The sequence below is a fragment of the Electrophorus electricus genome, chromosome 24 (genome assembly GCF_041902795.1).
Source record: "Electrophorus electricus isolate QZ-2024a chromosome 24, ASM4190279v1, whole genome shotgun sequence".
Lineage (NCBI taxonomy): Eukaryota > Metazoa > Chordata > Actinopteri > Gymnotiformes > Gymnotidae > Electrophorus > Electrophorus electricus.
The window spans coordinates 6,725,273-6,746,102 of record NC_137520.1 but is presented as its reverse complement, the minus strand read 5'-3'; the positions used below and the strand labels follow the sequence as shown (position 1 = coordinate 6,746,102).

The following is a 20,830-nucleotide window of genomic DNA, read 5'->3' as shown; positions in this document are numbered from 1 at the left end:
GGGGAGGAGGTCTGCGTCTTATCGTGATGTCTGAGCCCCTGGATCTGCATGACCTAGTCAAGCTTTTTTTTTGGCCTTCACTGTTCGGTTAACAACTGTTTCCATATCCTAGACTGAAAACAGTTTCTGATGGTGCGTCGGCATTGGCTCTCTCCATGATGGACTTGTCCTGGACGTACATGCGCTGCTGTGGTCTTTGAATGTCTGTTTTCCTAGTCCCGTGAGCAGTAGTTCTCTCCTCTCACCAACAGCGTTGGACATGGACGAGTTCCGGGAGGCCATGAGGAAGATCGTGAGAGATGTTGAGGATGAGGAATTGGACATCATCTTCATGAAGGTGGACACAAACTGTGACGGCACCGTGGACTGGGTGGGTAATGTTATCTCTTTCGAAGGTTTACGACCGTATATGGTGCATGCTGGGAAGGTCCTACATCTTAGGAAATGGGAAGGGATTTCCAATAGCCTACTCATTCTACCCGTAATCACTGGATTTTAGTCGGGCCTCCGGGTGTCCTACTAAAGTGCACCAAAGACACACCCACACCCCGAGGGGGCCGTGCTTAGTCATGTGCACAGCTGGCAGCGGTATGCGTTATCTATGCCAAGCCACACTAACGCCATGCCAAAGCCCACGCCCACCCCTAGCGGAGCGCTCAGAGAACGGAGAGAATGCGCCGACGAGCGCCTGCCGGCGAAGAGGAATGCCTCGGGCCTGAGACGGCGAAGGATAGCAGAGCCCTCAATTCAGTCGCGATTGTAATTGAATTTGGATAAAATTCAGTTAAATGCCGTAAATGTAAACGAACAACCCAACCACACAGCTGTTTCGTCAGTCCGTTCACACTCCCTAAATTCATTCTGCCGGACCACATCTGAGCCGTTATCCTCCTACCCCGGTTTATGAGTTAAGACGTTAGGTGTGTGTTAAACATTTGTGGACTGTGAGAATGCATTAGACTGCCTGTCTTTATCTGAGAAGGACGAGTATCTGAACTACATGCTCCTGGAGTACCGGGAAAAAGACTCTCTGCAGAAGCAAAGCGCGCCCGTCTACTTCCCCAGGTCACTAAAGACGGTGTCCGTGTAAGTGAGCCGCTGCTGTCTTCTCTGTGCTAAACACCCTCTGCTCTGAACTTCGCTTTTCTAATCTGCTGAAAACAAATTTACATGTCCCTAATTCTCTCTTGGTCTTTTGTTTTGTTTCTTTGCCTCCATGCTTTCCCATTTACTTGAATACATTGTGTCTAGTTTTATTTACACTCCGGTAGTGAGCTGGTGTACACCAGACCCGACCCAACCCTCCCAGCCTAACCGCTCTAGTTCCGACATGAACACCTTTACCTTCTAAACTGTGTTGTGCTAAGAGAGGCCGGTATTCAAGCACCCAGGGTGCACCTTTAGCCCCGCCCACTCTTCCCCTCCTCTCTTTCCCCAGCTGCTAACTCCACGTCCCGTCATGGGCTCACCGTCTGTGCCTGTTTCCTCGTCCTGTCTCCCTGTTCTTTGTTTTTATCTGGCTGCGTGATTGTGCTGCGATTAGTAGGCAGATAAAAAACAAACAAATGAAAAGTCCTGTGTCTGCTGCCGGCTTTCTTACGTATGTTAAGCGGCTGCAGTCGGCAGCGTGGAAAAGTGTGTGAAGGAATTTAAATATGAGACCGTTTGTCTTTGTGGAGTCAGTATCAAGGCTTTAAATTTGAATGTGAATTTATACTCAAAGCTACAGCGATTTCTTTGACCTTGATTGTGTGTGTGTGTGTGTGTGTGTGTGTGTTAGTCCATACTGTGAGCCCATCGTGCGGCTGCAGTTCTACCCGTTCCAGGTCCCCATGATGGCAGAGAGGACCATAGGGGGACCTGTGGGGTCTGTCTCCAAAACCCGCATGCAGCCAGGAAGATACCTGTCTATCAGCCGGAACGGCATCCTCAGCTACTGGAGCGAAACCTTCCAGCTGATGCGCTCCGTCACTGTGAGTGTGTGCGCACAAGTGGAGCCATGAGAGCTTCTTGTGTGTGTATAGATGTTGATGTGTGGATGGTGTTACTAAAGCTCAGACATTGTGGCATTGAGGTTAAGCAATCCGAGATTTAACATCAGATCCTAGAATCTGTCTGTCGGGAAACTACAAGGCTCTGATTCTGGGAGCACGTTTTTCCATAACCCGGGTGTTGGCGAACTTGTAAAGGTCACTTTGCTTCCCGTGATGTTTATCAGTCTTACAAGCTTAAATTTGCATGAAATTTGCTGTTCGCATGTGTTTCAGTTGGCTAGCCTTACGAGGACTTTGGTAGCAGACATGGTTTGTCTACATCACCTCAACCTTCTGGCCATTGCGTCCACCAGACGAGACATAGGTGTGTGAGTACGTCACACACCTGTTGTAGATGACCTTTGATAACTTCATACATAACTCTTGTATAAAGTTACTGCAAATGACATCTATAAAGATGGTAGGCTACAATTAAAGATCATGAGGACCTCAGGAGACAGCAAAGAACACATCGACACTCCTGGGACTTTAGATCTCCGTAGAATGAACGTTATGATTTAAACATTAAACTTTGCTGCGTAGCTAATGAAGGTCTGGACATTTTTCAGACAGAAGTCCCTTGTTTTTACTTCCATTACGTTCCAAAGCACAGACTGCACAGTAAACAAATCATATTTCACCTTGTTGTTTCTATGTAGAATTCTACGACATCAGCGCCAGTAAGTGTGACCGCGTGTTTTCTCTCACGGTGCTGGAGGGATACGTGTCTGTCATGGACTACTGGTGCGTCTCCGGCGCGTACAAATTTAAACCCCAAACTTGGCGTGTTATTCAAATGCGTGATGAATTGCTAGCGGAGTGGCCATGTATTGTAGGTCTGACGGGCATAAAGGAGTTTTTTCCTTTGGAGACATGGACGGCTGTCTGACTGTCTTCATCTCATTCGACGTCAGCCAGAATGGACTCTTCGACATCGGAGCATTTAAACTCGGTATTCCCTCGATGTGTGTTCTTCTGAGTATTCACAGTTCCAAGTTCGCGAACTAACGCTGCGTTGTTTCTGGTTCCAGGCCTTAACTGCCGTATCCCTGTCTCTGCTCTGCTGAAAAACACCTCCCAACTCCACCTGTGTTTCAAAGTGGTAAGCAACACATGTTCTCCAAACTCACCCTGGCCTGTAATAGTGTCAACTACGCTTATTCTAAATATAAAACGGTATTATAATATATGCGAGGCAATAAATACTGATAGAGTCACACACAGTGAAATGTACGGTGCTTTTGCTTATTTGGGTAGCAGTGACATCGCAGCCTGTTTTCTGCTCACCTATGACCTCAAATACGTTGTCTATGTCCTTGTAATGCTGGTGTGTCATCCCTCCCCCCCCACCTCTCTCTCTCTCTCTCTCTCCCTCTCTCCCTCTCCCTCAGGCCTTGTACAACAACTGGTGTCAGCAGGTCCGATTCCTGCCGGCACTGAACGCTGTTGCCACCTGCTGTACCTCCATGGTGCTCACCACCCTTCCTCATTCTGACAGAGCCAAAGTCCAGTAAGCTCCGTCACAGCTTGGCCCACACGCAGCATATCATATCCTTCACATTCCATTAATAAAGCTCATTCTGAATATATTCATCACCTCAGAAACCTGATATAGTGGCCTACACAAAGACACATCCGTTAACTGATTATGCATGTCGTCACATTCAGCGCAGTTTGACCAAACTTGGTGCTTTATTTTATTTTATTTTATTTTTTTTTTTTTTTTACATTTGCTGCCGTTGCGCACGTGACAGTAACTCCACGTTTCGCCTCAAGAAAGCAATCCTGTGTTTTGACTACTCGCCCGAGGTTAACATCTTGGGTAAGAGGCCACAGCTTGCAGCCACTGTTCTTTTGTTTAGGCATCTTATACAAACGTGACTGAGAAAATTTGTTGCGTGTGCACCCACGGTGTCACACACACACACACACACACACACACACACACACACACACACACACACACACACACAGTGACAGGAGGATTTGACCGCTTTGTGCGGACCTGGGACCCACACATTACCAAGACCTCCACATCGCTGATGAAGGGTCACATGAGTGCTGTCGTTTACGTAGCTGTCAACGGTCAGGACAACAGGATCGTCAGCTTCTCCAAAGACAAGGTCCACTACTCGCCTAATTAACCAGATTACTTAATTACCATATTAATATTTTTCAGAAATCCACATTGGTGAATGTAAAAAAACCAACAACTCTGCGTTGCCAGTGTGTATGTGTGATTATGTACTTGTACATTGTCTTTGTTAAAAACACCAGCTGTCTGCGTGTGTCTGCATTTGGCTTCCGTGTGTGTCTTCAGAACGTGCGAGTGTGGGACCTGCAGGAATGTGTGTGTCTGCAGAATCTCACCACCCGGGGCAGTGATATGGGTCGATCCCCCATATCCAGCCTGTACTATAACAAAGACTCCAACACTCTCATACTGGCCACCTCCTTCATAGTATGGCTATGTTTTTATTTACATTTTTTTAGAATTGTTTTTTCTTTCCAGTATTAATGGCGTGTTCTCGGTTACATGCCTGTGCGTATGCGTGTTTGCGTGTGCGTTGGCAGATTGGAGTTCTCTACGGGGCTCTAGATGACGTCTATACCCTAAACAAGCTAAAGACATCTCACGAGCGCTCTGTGTGCGCCGCCCTGTACAACAGCAACTTCAAACAGGCACGCCCCAACCCTCCACGCAGGTCATGGGTTGACTGTGATTAAAATATGTCAGCAACGCGGAATAAGGACACTGCAGTCAGCTGTCCTCAGTTGAAGGCTTCTCTCCGTCGGACAGGTGGTGACTGGCTGTCAAAATGGAGTCGTGAGCGTCTGGGACATCCTCACCGGTGCAAAGGTCATGCAGTTCCAGACGTCTCCTAAGAAGCCGGCGGAGATCACCGCCATGACCTTTGATGGGCCCAAACGCCGCCTCATCACTGGTTCCAAGGACGGCACCCTGCGCCTGTGGAACTTCAATAATGGAGCACTGCTGCTGAGGCTCCCCCTGCTGGACAGTAACGAGGTGGCACATAGACTACATCTCCCATGATTACTTGCTTCTTGTACTTGTGTTTGAATCCTGTTTTTGCTTTACATGGGACCGAACTAGGTCACAGGTATCCTGTACATTAATCAAAGGATCTATGTGTCTGGATGGGGGAAGAGGGTCCTGTGGTATCTGTAAGTAGAATTTGGTACAACCCCTAGCGCACATCTAACACCTTGTAACATACCAGATTACAGATTATCAAAATATTGGTGCACCTGTTGCTCTTGACAGTCTAATGTGTCTGGACTGGTTGTGACTGAAGGGATATTCAAGAGGGTGATGAGATGGAGTGTTCTGTCTGGAATCAGTACCACACTGAAGATATCTACTCCATGCACGCCCACGCTAACAAGATGCTGGTCACAGCTTCCTACAGTGGTGACATCATCATCTGGAACCTCCACTCCGGCCGAGCCTTCTGGCGTTTCAACGCTAGCGAGAGCCCTCGCCCGCTACTGCCCAATCGGGTGAGGGCTTAGCCCCTGGTGACACTTTCTTAGCCTATCAGGAGGTGTTGGGGGGGGGGGGGGGGGGTGTTTGCAAGTGATCATCTTCCTGTGTTTGCTCATCTTCACTGCTTTACGATACATGTACCACCCCCGTTCAGGTCCTGACCTCGACTATGGTCATGCTGGAGAGGTCAGAGCGACCGGACGCTTTTGAGAACGACCTCCTGGGTGACCCTGTAAAGGCGAAGGAGGCCCCCTGTCCAGTGTCCGCTGGTGCCTCCCCCTCTCCCTCCTGTTCTTCCTCCGATACCGAGCTCAGCACTAGCCGAGTCGAGCTCGCCGACGTGGGTCTCGCCCCTCCCTGTCCGTTCGTGATCCACGGCCATGCTTTGGTCTTCTGCGTTCTTAATGTCTTACAGTTGGCTCTTGCTTGTAGGGGCAGAATCTAAACGGATCCCCTCCGTCACTGCACCACCACAGTGCGCGCTCGCCAGACCCCAACCCCCTCAGTGTGGAGGAGCTCGAGAAACCCAAACACGCCGTGGAGAAGGTAAGCACATGCTTCACTCCTGGAGATCTCCTGCCCTGCGGAGTCCTGGTGGAGTTGAGATGGTGGTGAGATAAGTCCTCCCTCCCTCAGGCTCTGTTCCTGGGCACCCGTGAGCGCAGCCCAGACACGGCCGTCTTGCTGACCTGCATGGCGGACGGCTACGTCTGTGCCTGGTCCATCCACCAACAGGGCGGGCTGCTGGCCAGATTTCCAGCTGTGTACTCCGAGGGGGACTTCGTCACCTCCATGTCCACTGACTCCCAGGAACAGATGCTGCTTACTGGAGACAGAAAAGGCTACATCACGGTAAGGCAGGACGCGCCATGCTGGTACAAGTGTGACCCAAGGTGTGTTAAACGAGTGTTGGCAATGCGTCTGCGTATGCTTCCCTCAACCAGCAGGCAATAGAATGGCCAAAGAAAGCTGAGAGAGAACATTAGTTGATTGATGTTGTGTGTGTGTGTGTTTGAGCTGTGGGACATCAAGGGCTACTGCTGCTCCTCGCATGGTGAACGGGACACCGCTCAGCACAGGGAATGCTCCGTCCACCTGAGAACACTCATTCCCACCTACTGTCGGATTGAGGGCAAACGGAGAATTGCGGTGGAGCGGGACAGTGAGGTAGGACGTGTGTGAGATGTTCTGTAGGACTGTGTAATTATGTTGAAACAAGAGTGTAAATGTGTAAAGAGTGTAAACCTGCATGACGTCCTGGATCCAGCGGGCATGGGTGGGCTACCCGTGGGTAGCATGCCCGACAGAGCAGTGGGACGTCCTCTCTGTAGGGTCAATCGGTACATCTGAGAGAGGTTTAAAGACATCGGTCCATAATTGTCCCATCTTTGGGAATTTCTCATAGAGACGTTTTTTTATAGCCTGTATAAACGCAGACAAGGGTGCTGATGGAAATGGAATGCCCGGCTAAACCCGCGGAAGGGCATCGCTTTTGAACTCCGCGCTGTGGTTTTCGGCCGCTTCCAGGTTCGAGACGGCCGGCGCGTGTCTCTGGCCCCCCCCCCGCTGCTGAGCACCTGGCGCGGTCACCTGAGGGCCGTCACCAGCCTGGAGTATGTGGAGCGCTTCCGCCTCATTGTCACGGCCAGCCTCGACCGTAACGTGCGTGTGTGGACCATCGAGGGATGCTACGTAGGTCAGCCTGCTTCTGTTTTCATAGTGTTACGTAAAAGAGGTAAATGTCGCGCAGAGCAGCGCGGGTCGTTGCGCGGCCGGCCCGTGGCTGCTCGGCGCTGGCGTGGGGGGCTTGGTATTGAGGGTTCAGAGGTGTGCCCTCAGGCACATTCGGACAGGTTCTGTGGGACATAGCGGACCCCGAGGCCTACAGGGCGGAGCTTCCCATGGATCTTAGGAGAGTCGCGTCCTACCAGTCTCTCAAAGTGCTCAACCAGGGCAGAAAGCCACACTGGAAGTGAGTGTGAGTGTGAGTGTGTGTCTGTGTGTCTGTGTGTGTGTGTGTGACAGCATAGAAAGTATAGAATGAATGCATTTGCTTAATAGTGCAGTGATTTCAGTAATTTGAACTTTGACCATTGCCCTCTGACCCCTCTCCCAAGCTATGCTAAGTGGATCGTGCGGTCGCTAAAGGAGCTCAGACTGCAGCAGCAGGGCACGGGCGCGTCCCAGGGGGAGGGGCTGGTACTCACAGACCCTCGCATCGCCGTGTACACCACGGAGCAGATCGAAGCCACCTGGCGTCAGTGGGAGGAGACAGGCAAGCATGTGCGTCAGCCAATCAGCATTCAGGACAGTCTGGCAGGAAGGGTTGAAGGGTATTTGTTACTCCAGTGGTACACAGCATCTTCAAACGTGGACTGAAGACGCATCTATTTGTGGAATATTTAAATGACCACTGACCCTGCTCCTGTGTTGCCTAACTGAAACTCTAGTACTTATTGTTTATTGCACTGATTGTTGTCTGTTATAAAGCTTATATGTGTTTTGCACTTCTAGGCATCAGCAGTGATCCGTGTATTTCAACAGTATTCTCGTTCATTGGTATATTGGACTGAAACCTACTGTACTGGCTAGGATGTACTCTGAGTAGATGACAAAGCACTTTTGTAAGTTGTTCTGGCGTGTGTGTTTTTCAGAGGAGTGCCATACTGGGCTCAGCGTACCAGCCCAGGGTGAGGCACCAACTTCCCCCCTGCCTCCCTGACATGCAGACCACATTCAGCAGCTGGGAACAGGTACACACACTTACACACAATCTTCCTGCAGAATAACGCACACACAGACCTCTGATCTTATTCTCGCCCGAAACCTAATGGGCAGAGAGTGTGTCACCTTCAGGCGGGCAAGCAACGAACCCTCTGCTGTCTACCGTTCTGGCCTCCTAGTGTCAAGGCCGTTGTTGGTATCGTTAGACAGATTCTCTGTTCACCAGTAGCTGACGGTGTCTCCTGCATTGAGCGCTACTGTGTGCGTTTTTGCACTGCGTGCTTTACTGAGACAAAGCAAAGTTTGTTCTGTGAGCTGGCAGAGATTAAAGGAGATTAAAGCTAATAACAGATTATAAACGTTAGGGTCTGTAGTAGGTATCCTTACAGTGAAACCCAGCTGCAGTAATTATCATAGTTGCTACAAGCTGTAGTAGACATTTCTCGTCGTGAAGCCCAGACACGCTGTGAACTGCAGCGTGTTCCGTCTGCCCAGCTGCGCGTATACAGGTCGATGGCATGCTGGGAGCTGCAGCCAGTCTGCTACGCTGCTGCCGCCGTGCCCGAGCCGCTCGGGGAACAGTGGCAGAAGAGTCTGGAGGGCACCGACGGCCAGGACAGGCCCGGACACTGCGGCCGGAGCAGGCTGGGAGGTTCCGGCCGGAGCGGCCCCCGCGTGTGCTTTGCCGCCTCAGCCAGAGGGGGGCGCGCCAAGGCAGGCGCAGAGCCAGGAGCAGCCCAGGAGGGGGCGCTGTCCAAACGCAACGCCTGAGGCCTGTTCAAAAAACAAGCAATAAACCGCAAGGAGAAACTTCAGTGGTGTGTTATTCTTGAGCTTTAGCTTTGGCTTATATGAAAATGTAATACGCCCCTACAGTTTATTTCCCTTTTCTTCTTTAAAGAGGTCGCAATCAGAATTAGAGTTGTGCAATATATTAATTAATGCTATTTCACTTTTCAATAACACCTGCATCCAGCACAGTGTGAACGTGAGAAGAGTCAGTCTATCCGCGTTTAAAATATGTGAAGGAATACTTTAGCTACATTCTGCCTGTAATTAGCTTGTAATGGAAGGGAAACGCCTCCCTTGAAACGTGGTCCTCTTCCCAAGCTGGGAAGACTGTTGGTTGCGGTTTTGTTGTTCGCTCATGTCATGACTCGTCTCTCAGCTCAAAATGAGCAACTGCACATATACCTTAAATACACTTCATAGTACACAAATCCACTCCAACCCAAAACAGAAAGAAAGCAGCTCACCGATTTACGGATCGCTCCGACTTGACGGATCGTTCCCTCTCTTGCCCTGACCCGCCCCTCTGTGCGGGGCACCCTGGAGGCTCGCTAGCACCCTCTGGTGGTAATGGATGTTTGTGACCCGAGTGAATGCCGCAGAAAAAGTCATTTCTTTACATAAGTGCTACATACGTAATGTGTTTTGTTTTGGGGGTTTTTTGGCAAGCAATGAATAAATTCCAGATTCAGGTCATTAGAGGTAATGTCATTCTTGTGTGTTGCACTCTAAAGTTTGAGTTTAACTTTGAGTGAAAAGCACGTGTGCACATGAAATTGCTCCACCAAACCAAACAGGGCAATGGAAAAGAAGCAGGGGTTGTTAGCTGGCATATTTGTTCTCACTTACTTTAGTACTTTTTGACTGAACTGTCCAAACTATTAATTCCCCTTTTCATCTCGCCAGTGTATATTCCTCCCTCCTCCAGACGGGGGCAGTAAAGGTCTGGTTTTTGACACCTTCCACGTTCAAATGTTTTCATCTGCAATTCAAAGGCGCTGTCTGGACCGCAGGGCGGCTCGGCTGAGCTTCGTCTCCGTCCTCTGTTCGTCTGCGCTGTGTTTAAGTGGCACCCTGTCACTGCGGACTGCTTTTCGTAAATTGGTATTTGATTAAATGCAATATGATTCTAAAAGCGCTTCCTATCACGACATCCTCTAAATAGTCCTCTCTTGTTCATTACTAGAGAATAAACGCATGAGAACTTCACTTAAAGCCTTTGTTGGAGCTTGCTGGATCTTTCTACCTCTCTGTCTTCCCAGGTTCTACTTGTGAAGTTCTACTTGAAAAGTTCACACACACACAAACAAACAAACACATCTCAGAGAGCAGATGTGCCAACAGAAAGACCAGGCTGGCTTCATGCCAGCTTTCTGGGGCTGAAACGCACCAAAACGTGTGGGGAGTGGTCTGACACTTGAGCTCAGTCCCCTACCAGGCAGAGAACTGATCTCAGCAACAGCGAGTCAAGCCGGGAGTCAGCAGTATCGCTGGTTATGGCAGGCGGCCATGGCCCGGAGCTGAAACGATCACTTTACAACGATAAAAAGACATGAAATAAATGAATCCACGAATCTATCATGTTCTAAAGTGGATCAGGTGAGTGTACGCGTCTCCACGCATGTGAGCTTTCCCCTGGGCCGGAGTGTTTACTAAACTGGCGGTGAGTTCCCGTAACCCTGGTGTTGTGCAGCTGAGCGGGCTGCTGGATAAGAGCTCCCCTCTCCACACACGGCCCATCTCGCACACCAGTAACCAAAACCATTACGGTGCAGATATGTGTGTTCTCGACCAGAACAAACCCTGAGCGTGGTACTACATTCTAGCCAAAACGCACAGAGATATTTTCCTTTTCCTTCAGGCAAAGATATCTCATGAGACTTAGCAGTCTGTTGTTCTCATGCTAAGAGAACGCTGTGCATGTGTGTGCGTGTGTGTGTGTGTACATATATATAATGAAATGGGTCGACTCTTTGATGTCTGGCAGTAATAGCAGGTACCTGCATGCTTCCATTCTCCCCCACCACCCAACTCCCTCACACGTATACCCCCGTCTTTATCCTCTCTCTCTCTCTCTCTCTCTCTCTGTCTGTCTGTCTGTCTGTCTTTGAAGATCAGTGAATCTGAAAAGAGACAAAGCAAAGTTAAAGATATGTAAACAAAAGGACTTGGTGAGTGTGTGCAGTGGAGCAACACTTCCACACGTGTTTTCTCTTCAGCGAGGAGGAGAGGGGAAGCTCATATCTTACAAAGAGAATGCCCCGTTCACCGGTCATGCCCAACCATCTGTAGTTAATGATTAACAACTTTCATTTACAGAAAGCAATGCAGCACCGCGAGGCACGTAAGGTGTTGGAAACTAGGGGTGTTAATTGTTTGTGCCGATAAAACGTTTCACCGTTTTTAACTAATACGGAAATAGCCGGGCAGGCTGTGGAGTTTGTGGACCGTACACACCCCAGAGATGGGATGCTGACCCACAAACACAAAGAGAGAGTGTGTACGTCTAAGTCCGTATTCGCAAAACACAGTAGTTTATATTCTATAGTGAATCCAACTCTGAAAAAGCACTCGGATTCCTCTCCTGTGACCAGAAGCAGAGTTTGTGGATTCATTACAGTATGTGATCTTGTCTGGTGCAGTGGGGGCAAAAGGTGAGTGATTACTCTGTGAGACAAAGAGAAATACTGAAAGAGGCTACCCGCCCGCCCCGCCACCCAGGTTCAGAGTTCAGCTGGAGCAGAATTTGTTACCGAATCCTCCACGCAGCGTTCTCCACGCCTTGGCTGGAGAAACAGTCCTTGAAAAGCGTGTCGGGTTTTATCGTTTCCCTTCCGCGAGATTTACGGCCGCGCGCCCGACGTCGCCTCTCCGCGCGTCCGCGCTAGTCCCGGCGAGAGGGGTGACGAGGGACATCAGGAGGTGACCTTGCGCCGGAGCAGACGTGTGGAGCGAAGCGAGCGGCAGGCACGGCAGATGTTCCTGAGGCTGGGGTTTCCTCCTCTTTCGTCGCTCGCGTTTTTGCCTCGCCTGCTGCGGTTCGGCTCCTCGTCTCTTGCCCCGTTACAACTCCGAGCCATTTGCTTTTGTTTCTTTTCCCCTACTTGTATCTTCTTCCCACCCTTTTTTTTTTTTTTTTTTTTTTTTTTTTTTACCTACTCTGAATGTTCGTTATTTGTAGTCCCTCCTAAAGCCTGTTTAATATATCCGTCATTTACACACACACACACTGGCAGCGCTTCACCTGTGCCCCTGGACAAATGCTGGAGTCATTTCCTCTCTGCATTATCTCCGCAGATCCGAGGTTTGGCCTTGTCAGCTCATGTTCCACACTGGCTGGCTCGCTGGCTTTGGCGATCACCACGGTAACCACGGAGCTGTGGGACAGATGCCGCACTGCTGTCCTGACTGCTCATCATTCAGAACTCACCCAGAAGCCTGCTTGTCTCCACACAGCTCAGTCCGACTGGGAAACAGGGACGGGGTCGCTGTGGGGAAGGTCAGGCGCTCCTCTTAAGTGTCTCTGTCTTCTCCTCACTTGTCCTCAGTTGACCTTTCACAGAGACTCTGCCACTGCCTCCCTCAGTTTGTCCTGTTGGGGACTGGATCCAGACCTCAGTTTGTCCTCTTAGTGACCGTGACCAAGAAATAAACTGAACTGACCTGAACAGAATCGACTTCCCATGAACACACCTCTGTGCTTATGAAGTTATACACATATAGAGGAACGTGATCCATTTTTGTGAGGTCCAAGATTAAACCATGAAGATCCCAGAGCTTTTTGTATGAACCTGTGTGTGTCTATGTGTGTGTGTGCGTGGATGTGTGTACATATGAGTGCCTGTTACATCTCTGGACGCACACTGGCCACACAATGCCCAACAATAAGACTTACTAGAAGAAGCTGAGCCTGTTGTAATTGGCTGGGTGTTTCCATGCCGACCAGTGCCCCATTCTCAGTCCCCAAAAGAACTCTGTGTTGACCAGGAAGCTACTTTGGCCCCAAAGCTCAGTGAAGTAAACTAATGAACTGACACAGCCACTCCTGAGAAGAAAGAGTCTCTCTCTCTCTCTCTCTCTCTCTCTCTCTCTCTCTCTCTCTCTCTCTCTCTCTCTCTCCTTTCTTCTCGTCCTCTTCATCTGCCATGCAGAATGTTCTAGCATTTATCAGCAATTAAGAGTGCCGTCTGCATTAACCCCTCACTCCCAGACTTCCCGGGTCAAACAGCGAGCTGACCCCTGACCGCTCGCGCCAGCTCCCACTCTGAGAATGGAGGTCAGAGGTGAACACGTGCTGGACAGGCGGAGGTTTAGGGACCGTTGATATGGTGGAGGCATGAGAGTGTGGTGCAAAACTCTGCAGAGCCTTGGGGCACGTTGACGTCTGCTCGTCTACATCCTTGTCCCATCTGACACTAATTATTCATAGAGTGAAAACTTTTTTCAAATTCATAATAGTGTGTATAGCCTTAAGTGTACAGAGATAACTATACAAGCACAAGTTTGTTGTAACTTTTAAGCTGTTTTCCTCTGCTCCTGGTTGGCTGTGTGTGTGTGTGTGTGTGTGTGTGTGTGTGTGTGTGTGTGTGTGTGTGTGTGTGTGTGTGTGTGTGAATTTTACAGCTGAGGTAGTTATGATGACACCAATTTTCTGACCCCGACAGGTGGGGAGAACACCTGCTCTCTCTCTCTCTCTCTCTCTCTCTCTCTCTCTCTCTCTCTCTCTCTCTCTCTCTCTCTGCCCATTTTGTTCTCTGGAGCGCTGCCATTTAATTAAACCTCAGGTGCTGTAAACTAGAAAATGAAACCCTGTGTGACTCTATCATGTGTAGAGGAATGTCTGTGACTAGGCACTGGGTCTCTGTGGGAGAACGGGGACAGACAGGATGGACAACTGCTGCTCGTCACGGTCAGCCTTGTGTTAGGGGCAGCGCTAAGAAACACACATGCAATAGGCCATTGCACCTTGGTCATAAAACATGTATGCTTGCTTAATAGGTTCTGTTCTTGTGCAGTGTAGAGGTCATTCAAAAATAGGAATTATTTGTGACCCTTTGACTTTGGTACAGACATTATGATATAAAATAGTTTATGGTACCTTATACGTATAAAAACTGCCAGGTCTGTACTTAGAAATCTTTACACATAGTCACTTTATCATTTGGACAATTCATTCTGATTTTCTTATTGGTTATCATATCACTGTATTGGCTTCTACACCAGCATTATGTTGAATGTTTTATATATATATATATATATATATATATATATATATATATATATATATATATATATATATATATATAATAGAAACTATATATATATGTATATATGTATATATATGTAATATATAATAGAAACTATATATATATATATATATATATATATATATATATATAAACTATATGTAATATATAATAGAAACGATATATATATATATAAACTATATGTAATATATAATAGAAACTATATAGATATATATATATATATATGGTGATATTATATGTATATGGGGTGTGTGTATATATACGTTTTCATTGGCCTTGCTTTGCGCGAGGCAGTGCTTGCACCGCACTGCCCTCTTCAGCAGAGCACGAGAGGGCTCCGAGTGCGCAGAAATAAGCGGAGCAAACAGGCACTTCTGCTCTGTCCTGCGCAGCCTCAGACGCGCGTTGATAATACTTCAGCGCGTCTCCACTGCACGCTGTAGTTCCTAATTTTATTCTAACTTTTACATTTTTTGAAAACTTCTTAGCTGTCGGTTCGGCGGGGAAGGACCGGGCGCAGGTGAAGATGGCGAGAGCACCGACACGCGGGACGTCGTCCTCGCCCGGTGGCACCGCTCCGCGCGCGCTGCTGCTCTTGCTGCTCCGCGTTTGCGGCGCGAGTGCGCAGGAGTTTCCGAGCAGCGGCGTTAACGGGTTCAGCCTGCATCCGCCCTACTTCAATTTAGCGGAGGGCACGAGGATTGCCGCCACGGCCACCTGCGGGGAAGACGAGCACGGGCGGCCGATCCAGGACCTGTACTGCAAACTGGTCGGGGGGCCCGTGTTGGGAGATCCGAGCCAGACGATTCAGGTGAATTTGGAGGCGCGCTGCCTGTTATGTTTGCTCTTGTTTGAGACATAAACCAGGGAAAAAAACAACAACAACCTTTAATGTAGTTTAATGTAGTTAAAGTTATTACTTGCCGGTTGTCAGGTGGGTTACGCGTGCTTCGCTTCTGAGTCCCTGCCTTTTTATTCATGCTAATTCATGCATAAGGTGGGGAGAACAAGTGTGTAGTTTTCAGTGTGCAGATTTTTGGAAACACCTGTTAGATGCGAGATTCTGAACATTACTTAAAGGGCGCATGTGTTACAGTACCCCTGCGTCGGATCCGGGTCCTAAGCAGCACTGCCCCAGGGGCCATGACCCTCAGTGCGTGGTTGGTGACAGGTCGGTGAGATGTTCAAACATTGTAAACTGCAAAGCCCGGTCCGCCTGTAGCCCTGCTTTCTGGGATTGTTCCCTATGAGGAATTTCTGGTATTCCGTCCACGCATTTGGGCCCTCGAGGAACTAGGAGTGTCTGGAGACCGTGCAACCTTAGGGGAGGGTTAAAGCAGTAAGATCAAAGGATATGCAAACACTTGGCGACCTGCTGTGGAAGCACGAACAAACTCACCCCCCACCCCCGTGGATAAATTCTCTCTAGTTTAATTTTCTCGGAGCACATTCAAGAAATTCAATTGGTGTCAGTGTATGTAGATGATAGACGACTTTTAACGAAACGTCCGCTACCCCTGTGTTCATTATCGTCCGAGAGTCATGTCCAGTTTATTTATTGTTGTGTAGGTGAGCTATTCATTAAAACCAGCGAGGATAACTTGAGTGGGAATGGCTGCTGTCTTCTTAGGGAGATACATGCTACCACAGAACAGTGCCCCGCCGGGCGTGCAGAGTAACTGCGCTGGGCACCATTTTATCATTTAGAAAGGAATTCCCACCTATCCTGCTCTCCATCCCCTAGGGCTGTTCTTTTATTCTAGCTAAATGTGAGCCACTAGTCTTTGGTCCACAGCAAGCCGAGGAAAGGAAGTTTGTTCTATACCGAGCACAGCATGCAGGAGGTGCGAACGCATTAGTAACAGGGTCACCCTTAAACCCAGACACCTGATCCCTTATCGCCGAGCTTCCCACGCGGAAATTCTCTCACTGACGGATTTAAAAGCAGGCCGGCATTAACCAAAACTGGCTTTTTTCACCGCTGCTGTGGAGTCATTTAACACTCGATTTAAGGGTATTTAAGGCTCAACGTAAAATGCAGCCGGCGCCGGTTCGCAAGGCCGTAACGGCGGCCCGCGTGGTGCGCGTTCCCGGGGGAACGGTGTCCGGCGCCGGCGCCGGTGGCTGCTAAGCAATGCGGCCCGCGGCCGGGCTGCAGGCCGAGAGCTCAAGGTCTGTCCTGACCGGCTCGTCTCTGCGGCCGTGCCTTTTGCTTTCCCAGGGTCAGTACTGTGACACGTGCGACAGAGCAGACAGCAACAGAGCCCACCCGATCACCAACGCCATCGACGGCACCGAGAGGTGGTGGCAAAGCCCGCCGTTGTCACGGAGCGCAGAGTACAACCAGGTCAACGTCACCCTCGATCTGGGACAGGTACGCCCCTCCCGCTATCCGTCTTTCTCTCTCTCGCTTTCTCTTTCACTCTCACTCGCTCTCTATCTCATTCTATCTGCTCCCCTCTATTGTGTGAAGGTCTTAATAAAACATAAAGACAGCGCTACCCGATACTACGGTTCCACTCCCACACGCGTTTGGAGCGCGTTCAACTTCACGACGGGTGGATCTCGATTTAAACCTGATCCACTTCGCCTTCCACAAATGCATCTATCGCCGCGACGGATTTCAAACGCCTTTTGCGCATGTTTTCCCGGAGTCTTCCGGGGCGAACTATTAGCAAACTGCACCTGTCAGCGGAGGCCATGGCTCTCTGTCCCGGATTCTCCCACACATCCTCGTTCCCAACATGCCTGGCCGCCTCAGCGTGGCGGCCAATATGAGGTCGCAGGAAGCGTGAGGGAGTGAGGCAGAGAGGCAGAGGGAGTCTGTCTCGCCCCGTCTCTGAGTGGGAGCCGGGACCTGTGTCTGGAACGGTGTGTTAGGTTCTTTCATGGTTTTTTTCATTGTGGGTTAAACCAGCTTGTCAGAGTGGAGCAGGGGTATTAGAGAGAGAGAGAGATGAAGGCAGAGAGGAGGGGCGGAGGGGGAGAGAAGAATCCATATACAAGTGAATCATGTTTCCTTCTAGAACGTAATTTCCAGGTAGTTTTTGTCAGTCTGTCAGACTGGAATTCAAGTGTGGAGTAGGTTGGGGCCAGCGTGTACGCAGTCGTCCGTTTGTGTAACCGTGCGACTGGCACGAGTGTGTTAAGTGTGTGTGTGTGTGTGTGTGTGTGTGTGTGTGTGTGTGTGCGCGCGGAGGACTGGCAGCGAGGTCCTCCTGACCCTTGGAGCGGGAGAATGAGATCGGAATGCTAGTTAACCTGATCTCTGTCTCAACCTGCTCTGGGAGCCAGCCAGAATTACCCCCTCACACACTCTCTCCCCCCTCATACCCCGTCTTCCGCCTAAACCACCCTGCACGCCGGTCCGCCGGCCCACCATGCCTGCTGTACTGAGAGAAGGGAGTGGGACCCTGGTACCAGCGACACCAAGGTCACGGGCTCAGTTCACAGGTAGCGCGTGCACTGTGTTATGGGAAATACGAAAGCTGCTCTGGGGCCCCACCAAAATAGCCCCCTCACCTCCACGGGGTCCCCGAGCGAATCAAAAGTAAAATGCCCTTATTTGGCTAGGCTCTCGGCTCAGATTAAACGACCTTCCCGCAGAGCCGCACTGCACATTTAACTGTTAAGCATTTCAGTGCAGTTTTATTACTTTTCATTCTTAATTTACTCTTTAAATTATTATTTATATGTTTCATTTGATTTTATGCACTTTACATATATTTTATTAATCATATTTAAATTCTGCATTTACCTCTTTAATCGTTTTTTAAAAATGAACTTGAATTCATTTTAACTTTTAACTTTTGTCTTTATTTTTGACGTTTTGGTGAAGGATGAGCTTTAATACTCTTGTATATCCTATGCGAGGCCCCAAGAACTAAACTTTCTTGTATACCCCTCCTACCCCAAGAACTAAACATAATTCTTAAGCACGCGATGACTGGAATGAACAGACTGTCCCTGAGGAATGTCTCACCCCTGCTGTGTGCGCTAAGATGGCCTTTATCTTAGGAGCTTCTCTATGTCGCTCTTCTCCTTGCGGTTTACCCAGAGGTGGACCATTCCTTTCGTCACATCACGGGAAGGGTCAAAAGGCCCAGAACGCCAAACGGAACGGTGGCATCACCGGAAGCCGTACTTAGCCTGCAGTGCTTCAGCCCGAGGAAAGACAGGATGGAGGGTTTTTTTGTTTCGTTTTTAAGAAGTTGGTATTAAACTGCATATCTAACCTAACTGCTGCGGATCAAATGGCTGCCTGCCAGCGGTTCCGTTCACGGTCGTGGTCAGGTCGACCCAGCACCTCGGGCCCAGGGAACGTGCGCAGCGTTCGAACAAGTGAGGAGAGCAGATGCATTACTGCACATGGAAAGCCAGGAACACTGGCTGGTGAGATTGGAATCTCGCCCTCCTCTCCCTGTCCCGCACGGGCACGTCGTCCCGCGCAAGCACAGCCCGGTTTTACTAAATGTCAGAAGGGCCCGAATTAGACGCCTGCGTTCTTTAAGAAGGGAAGACTCGGGACATTTTCCGCACGGCCTTTTACTGTGCATGGTCAAAGATGGTGCTGTTGGCAATAAGAGTGCGTGTGTGTGTGTGTGTGTGTGTGTGTGTGTGTGCACCCAGCAACCCAAATCGTAACTAAAGTGCCCCATTGTGTGCCATGTGCAGAGACAGGCATGGTGCCAGCCACGAGAACTGTAAAGAGCCTACAGTTTCCTTCTCTCTCTCTCTTTCTCTCTCTCTCTCTATTTTCCCCATCACTCTCTCTCCCCATCTCTCTGTCCCTCTCTCTCTCTCTCGCTCTCTCTCTCTCTCTCTTATTCGATAGCGCTCTCGTCCAGTGCTGACTAGGATCTGGGCCGCCCTGGAAGGCCGGCCAGAGCCTGGATCATGGACTCAGGGGCCCGGTGTGCTCACTCAGGGGCCCGGTGTGCTCACTCAGGGGCCTGTTGTGTTCGCTCCTTTTGTGTGTGTGTGTGCTGAGCAGTTTTAGTATTTATGCTCTGTAATATGTGCGCATGTTGTTTCAGTTGCTTATAACGCACATATATAAAGGGTCTGACATGCAGGGCTTTACTAGTCATCACAAAGTCTCGGCATAAACCCACAGTAATTGGTGTGTGCTGTCTGTGCACACTGAAGCGCACGTGTGTGTTGGTCCCTGTGCGCTGCATGCATGGATAACATAGTTTTCCGTAGCTGTCATCCTGCCCCAGGTGTACCACTGAGTGTATGGATTTGGGTGTGCGCACGTGGGTTCGGGTATGTGTATGTATTTGGGATTAGGAGCGTGGGTTCGGGTGTGTGTATGGGTTTGGGTGTGCGCGCAGGGGTTCAGGCATGTGTATGCGTTTGGGTGTGTTCGGGTGGGTGTGTATGTGTTTGGGAGGGCGTGCGTGGGTTCAGGTGTATGTGTATGGGTTTGGGTGTTTGTACGTGGGTTTGGGAGGGCGTGCATGGGTTTAGGTGTGTGTATGGGTTTAGGTGTTTGTACATGGGTTTGGGAGGGTGTGTATGCGTTTGGGTGAGTGTGTATGGGTTTAGGTGTGTGCGTGGGTTTGGGAGGGTGTGTGTGTGTAGGGGATTAGGTGCGTGTGTGTGTGGGTTTGGGAGGATCTGTATGGGTTTGGGTGTGTGTGTATAGGTTTAGGTGTTTGTATGTGTGGGTTTGGGAGGGTGTGTGTGTATGAGTGGGTTTAGGTGGGTGTGTGTGGGGGTTTTGGAGGGTGTGTGTGAGTTGGTTTAGGTGGGTGTGTGTGGATTTGGGAGGGTGTGTGTATGAGTGGGTTTAGGTGGGTGTGTGAGTGTGTTTAGGTGGGTGTGTGTGTGGGTTTAGGAGAGCGTGTGTGAGTGGGTTTAGGTGGGTATGTGTGGGTTTGGGAGGGTGTGGGTGTATGAGTGGGTTTAGGTGTGTGTGTGTGTGGTTTTGTGAGGGTGTGTGTGTAGGAGTTGGTTTAGATGGGTGTGTATGTGGGTTTGGGAGGGTGTGTGTGAGTGGGTTTAGGTGGGTATGTGTGGGTTTGGGAGGGTGTGTGTGTATGAGTGGGTTTAGGTGGGTGTGTGTGGGTTTGGGAGGGTGTGTGTGTATGAGTGGGTTTAGGTGGGTGTGTGTGGGTTTGGGAGGGTGTGTGTATGAGTGGGTTTAGGTGTGTGTGTGGGGGTTTGGGAGGGTGTGGGTGTGTGAGTGTGTTTAGGTGGGTGTGTGTGTGGGTTTAGGAGAGCGTGTGTGAGTGGGTTTAGGTGGGTATGTGTGGGTTTGGGAGGGTGTGTGTTTATGAGTGGGTTTAGGTGAGTGTGTGTGTGGTTTTGTGAGGGTGTGTGTGTAGGAGTTGGTTTAGATGGGTGTGTATGTGGGTTTGGGAGGGTGTGTGTGTATGAGTGGGTTTAGGTTGGTATGTGTGGGTTTGGGAGGGTGTGTGTGTATGAGTGGGTTTAGGTGGGTGTGTGTGGGTTTGGGAGGGTGTGTGTGTATGAGTGGGTTTAGGTGGGTGTGTGTGGGTTTG

General features: G+C 49.7%; 2 protein-coding genes across 5 annotated transcripts in view; both read left to right on the top strand.

Annotated features, from left to right (window-relative positions):
* Positions 1–593: 593 nt before the first annotated feature.
* Positions 594–9,702, top strand: LOC113576386 (WD repeat-containing protein on Y chromosome-like). Its single transcript, XM_035522550.2, has 23 exons — positions 594–1,086; positions 1,781–1,973; positions 2,268–2,358; positions 2,693–2,777; positions 2,870–2,985; positions 3,065–3,135; positions 3,425–3,543; positions 3,788–3,855; positions 4,008–4,156; positions 4,354–4,494; positions 4,608–4,715; positions 4,834–5,061; positions 5,149–5,219; positions 5,351–5,555; positions 5,696–5,881; positions 5,974–6,087; positions 6,178–6,393; positions 6,559–6,708; positions 7,069–7,237; positions 7,381–7,513; positions 7,659–7,824; positions 8,196–8,294; positions 8,761–9,702. Exons 1-23 carry the CDS (start codon positions 1,001–1,003, stop codon positions 9,034–9,036), a joined length of 3,240 nt encoding a protein of 1,079 aa, XP_035378443.2. The 5' UTR covers positions 594–1,000; the 3' UTR covers positions 9,037–9,702.
* A 4,958-nt stretch (positions 9,703–14,660) lies between these two features.
* lama5 (laminin, alpha 5) overlaps positions 14,661–20,830 on the top strand; it is a 53,769-nt gene continuing 47,599 nt past the window's right edge. For all 4 annotated transcript variants that reach the window (XM_035522298.2, XM_035522297.2, XM_081707255.1 and 1 more), the window contains exons 1-2: positions 14,661–15,132; positions 16,543–16,695. In XM_035522298.2, coding sequence (XP_035378191.2) covers positions 14,848–15,132; positions 16,543–16,695 — 438 coding nt within the window. In that variant the 5' untranslated portion in view covers positions 14,661–14,847. The remainder of the gene's footprint in view (positions 15,133–16,542; positions 16,696–20,830) is intronic.

Bases quoted from the DNA above. Each gene is read 5' to 3' on its own strand.
- LOC113576386 (XM_035522550.2), top strand. From the start codon at position 1,001: ATGCTCCTGGAGTACCGGGAAAAAGACTCTCTGCAGAAGCAAAGCGCG. The intron at 2,986-3,064 runs GTATTCCCTCGA...TTCTGGTTCCAG, and splicing joins CATCGGAGCATTTAAACTCG to GCCTTAACTGCCGTATCCCT. The intron at 3,856-4,007 runs GTAAGAGGCCAC...ACACACACACAG, and splicing joins GCCCGAGGTTAACATCTTGG to TGACAGGAGGATTTGACCGC.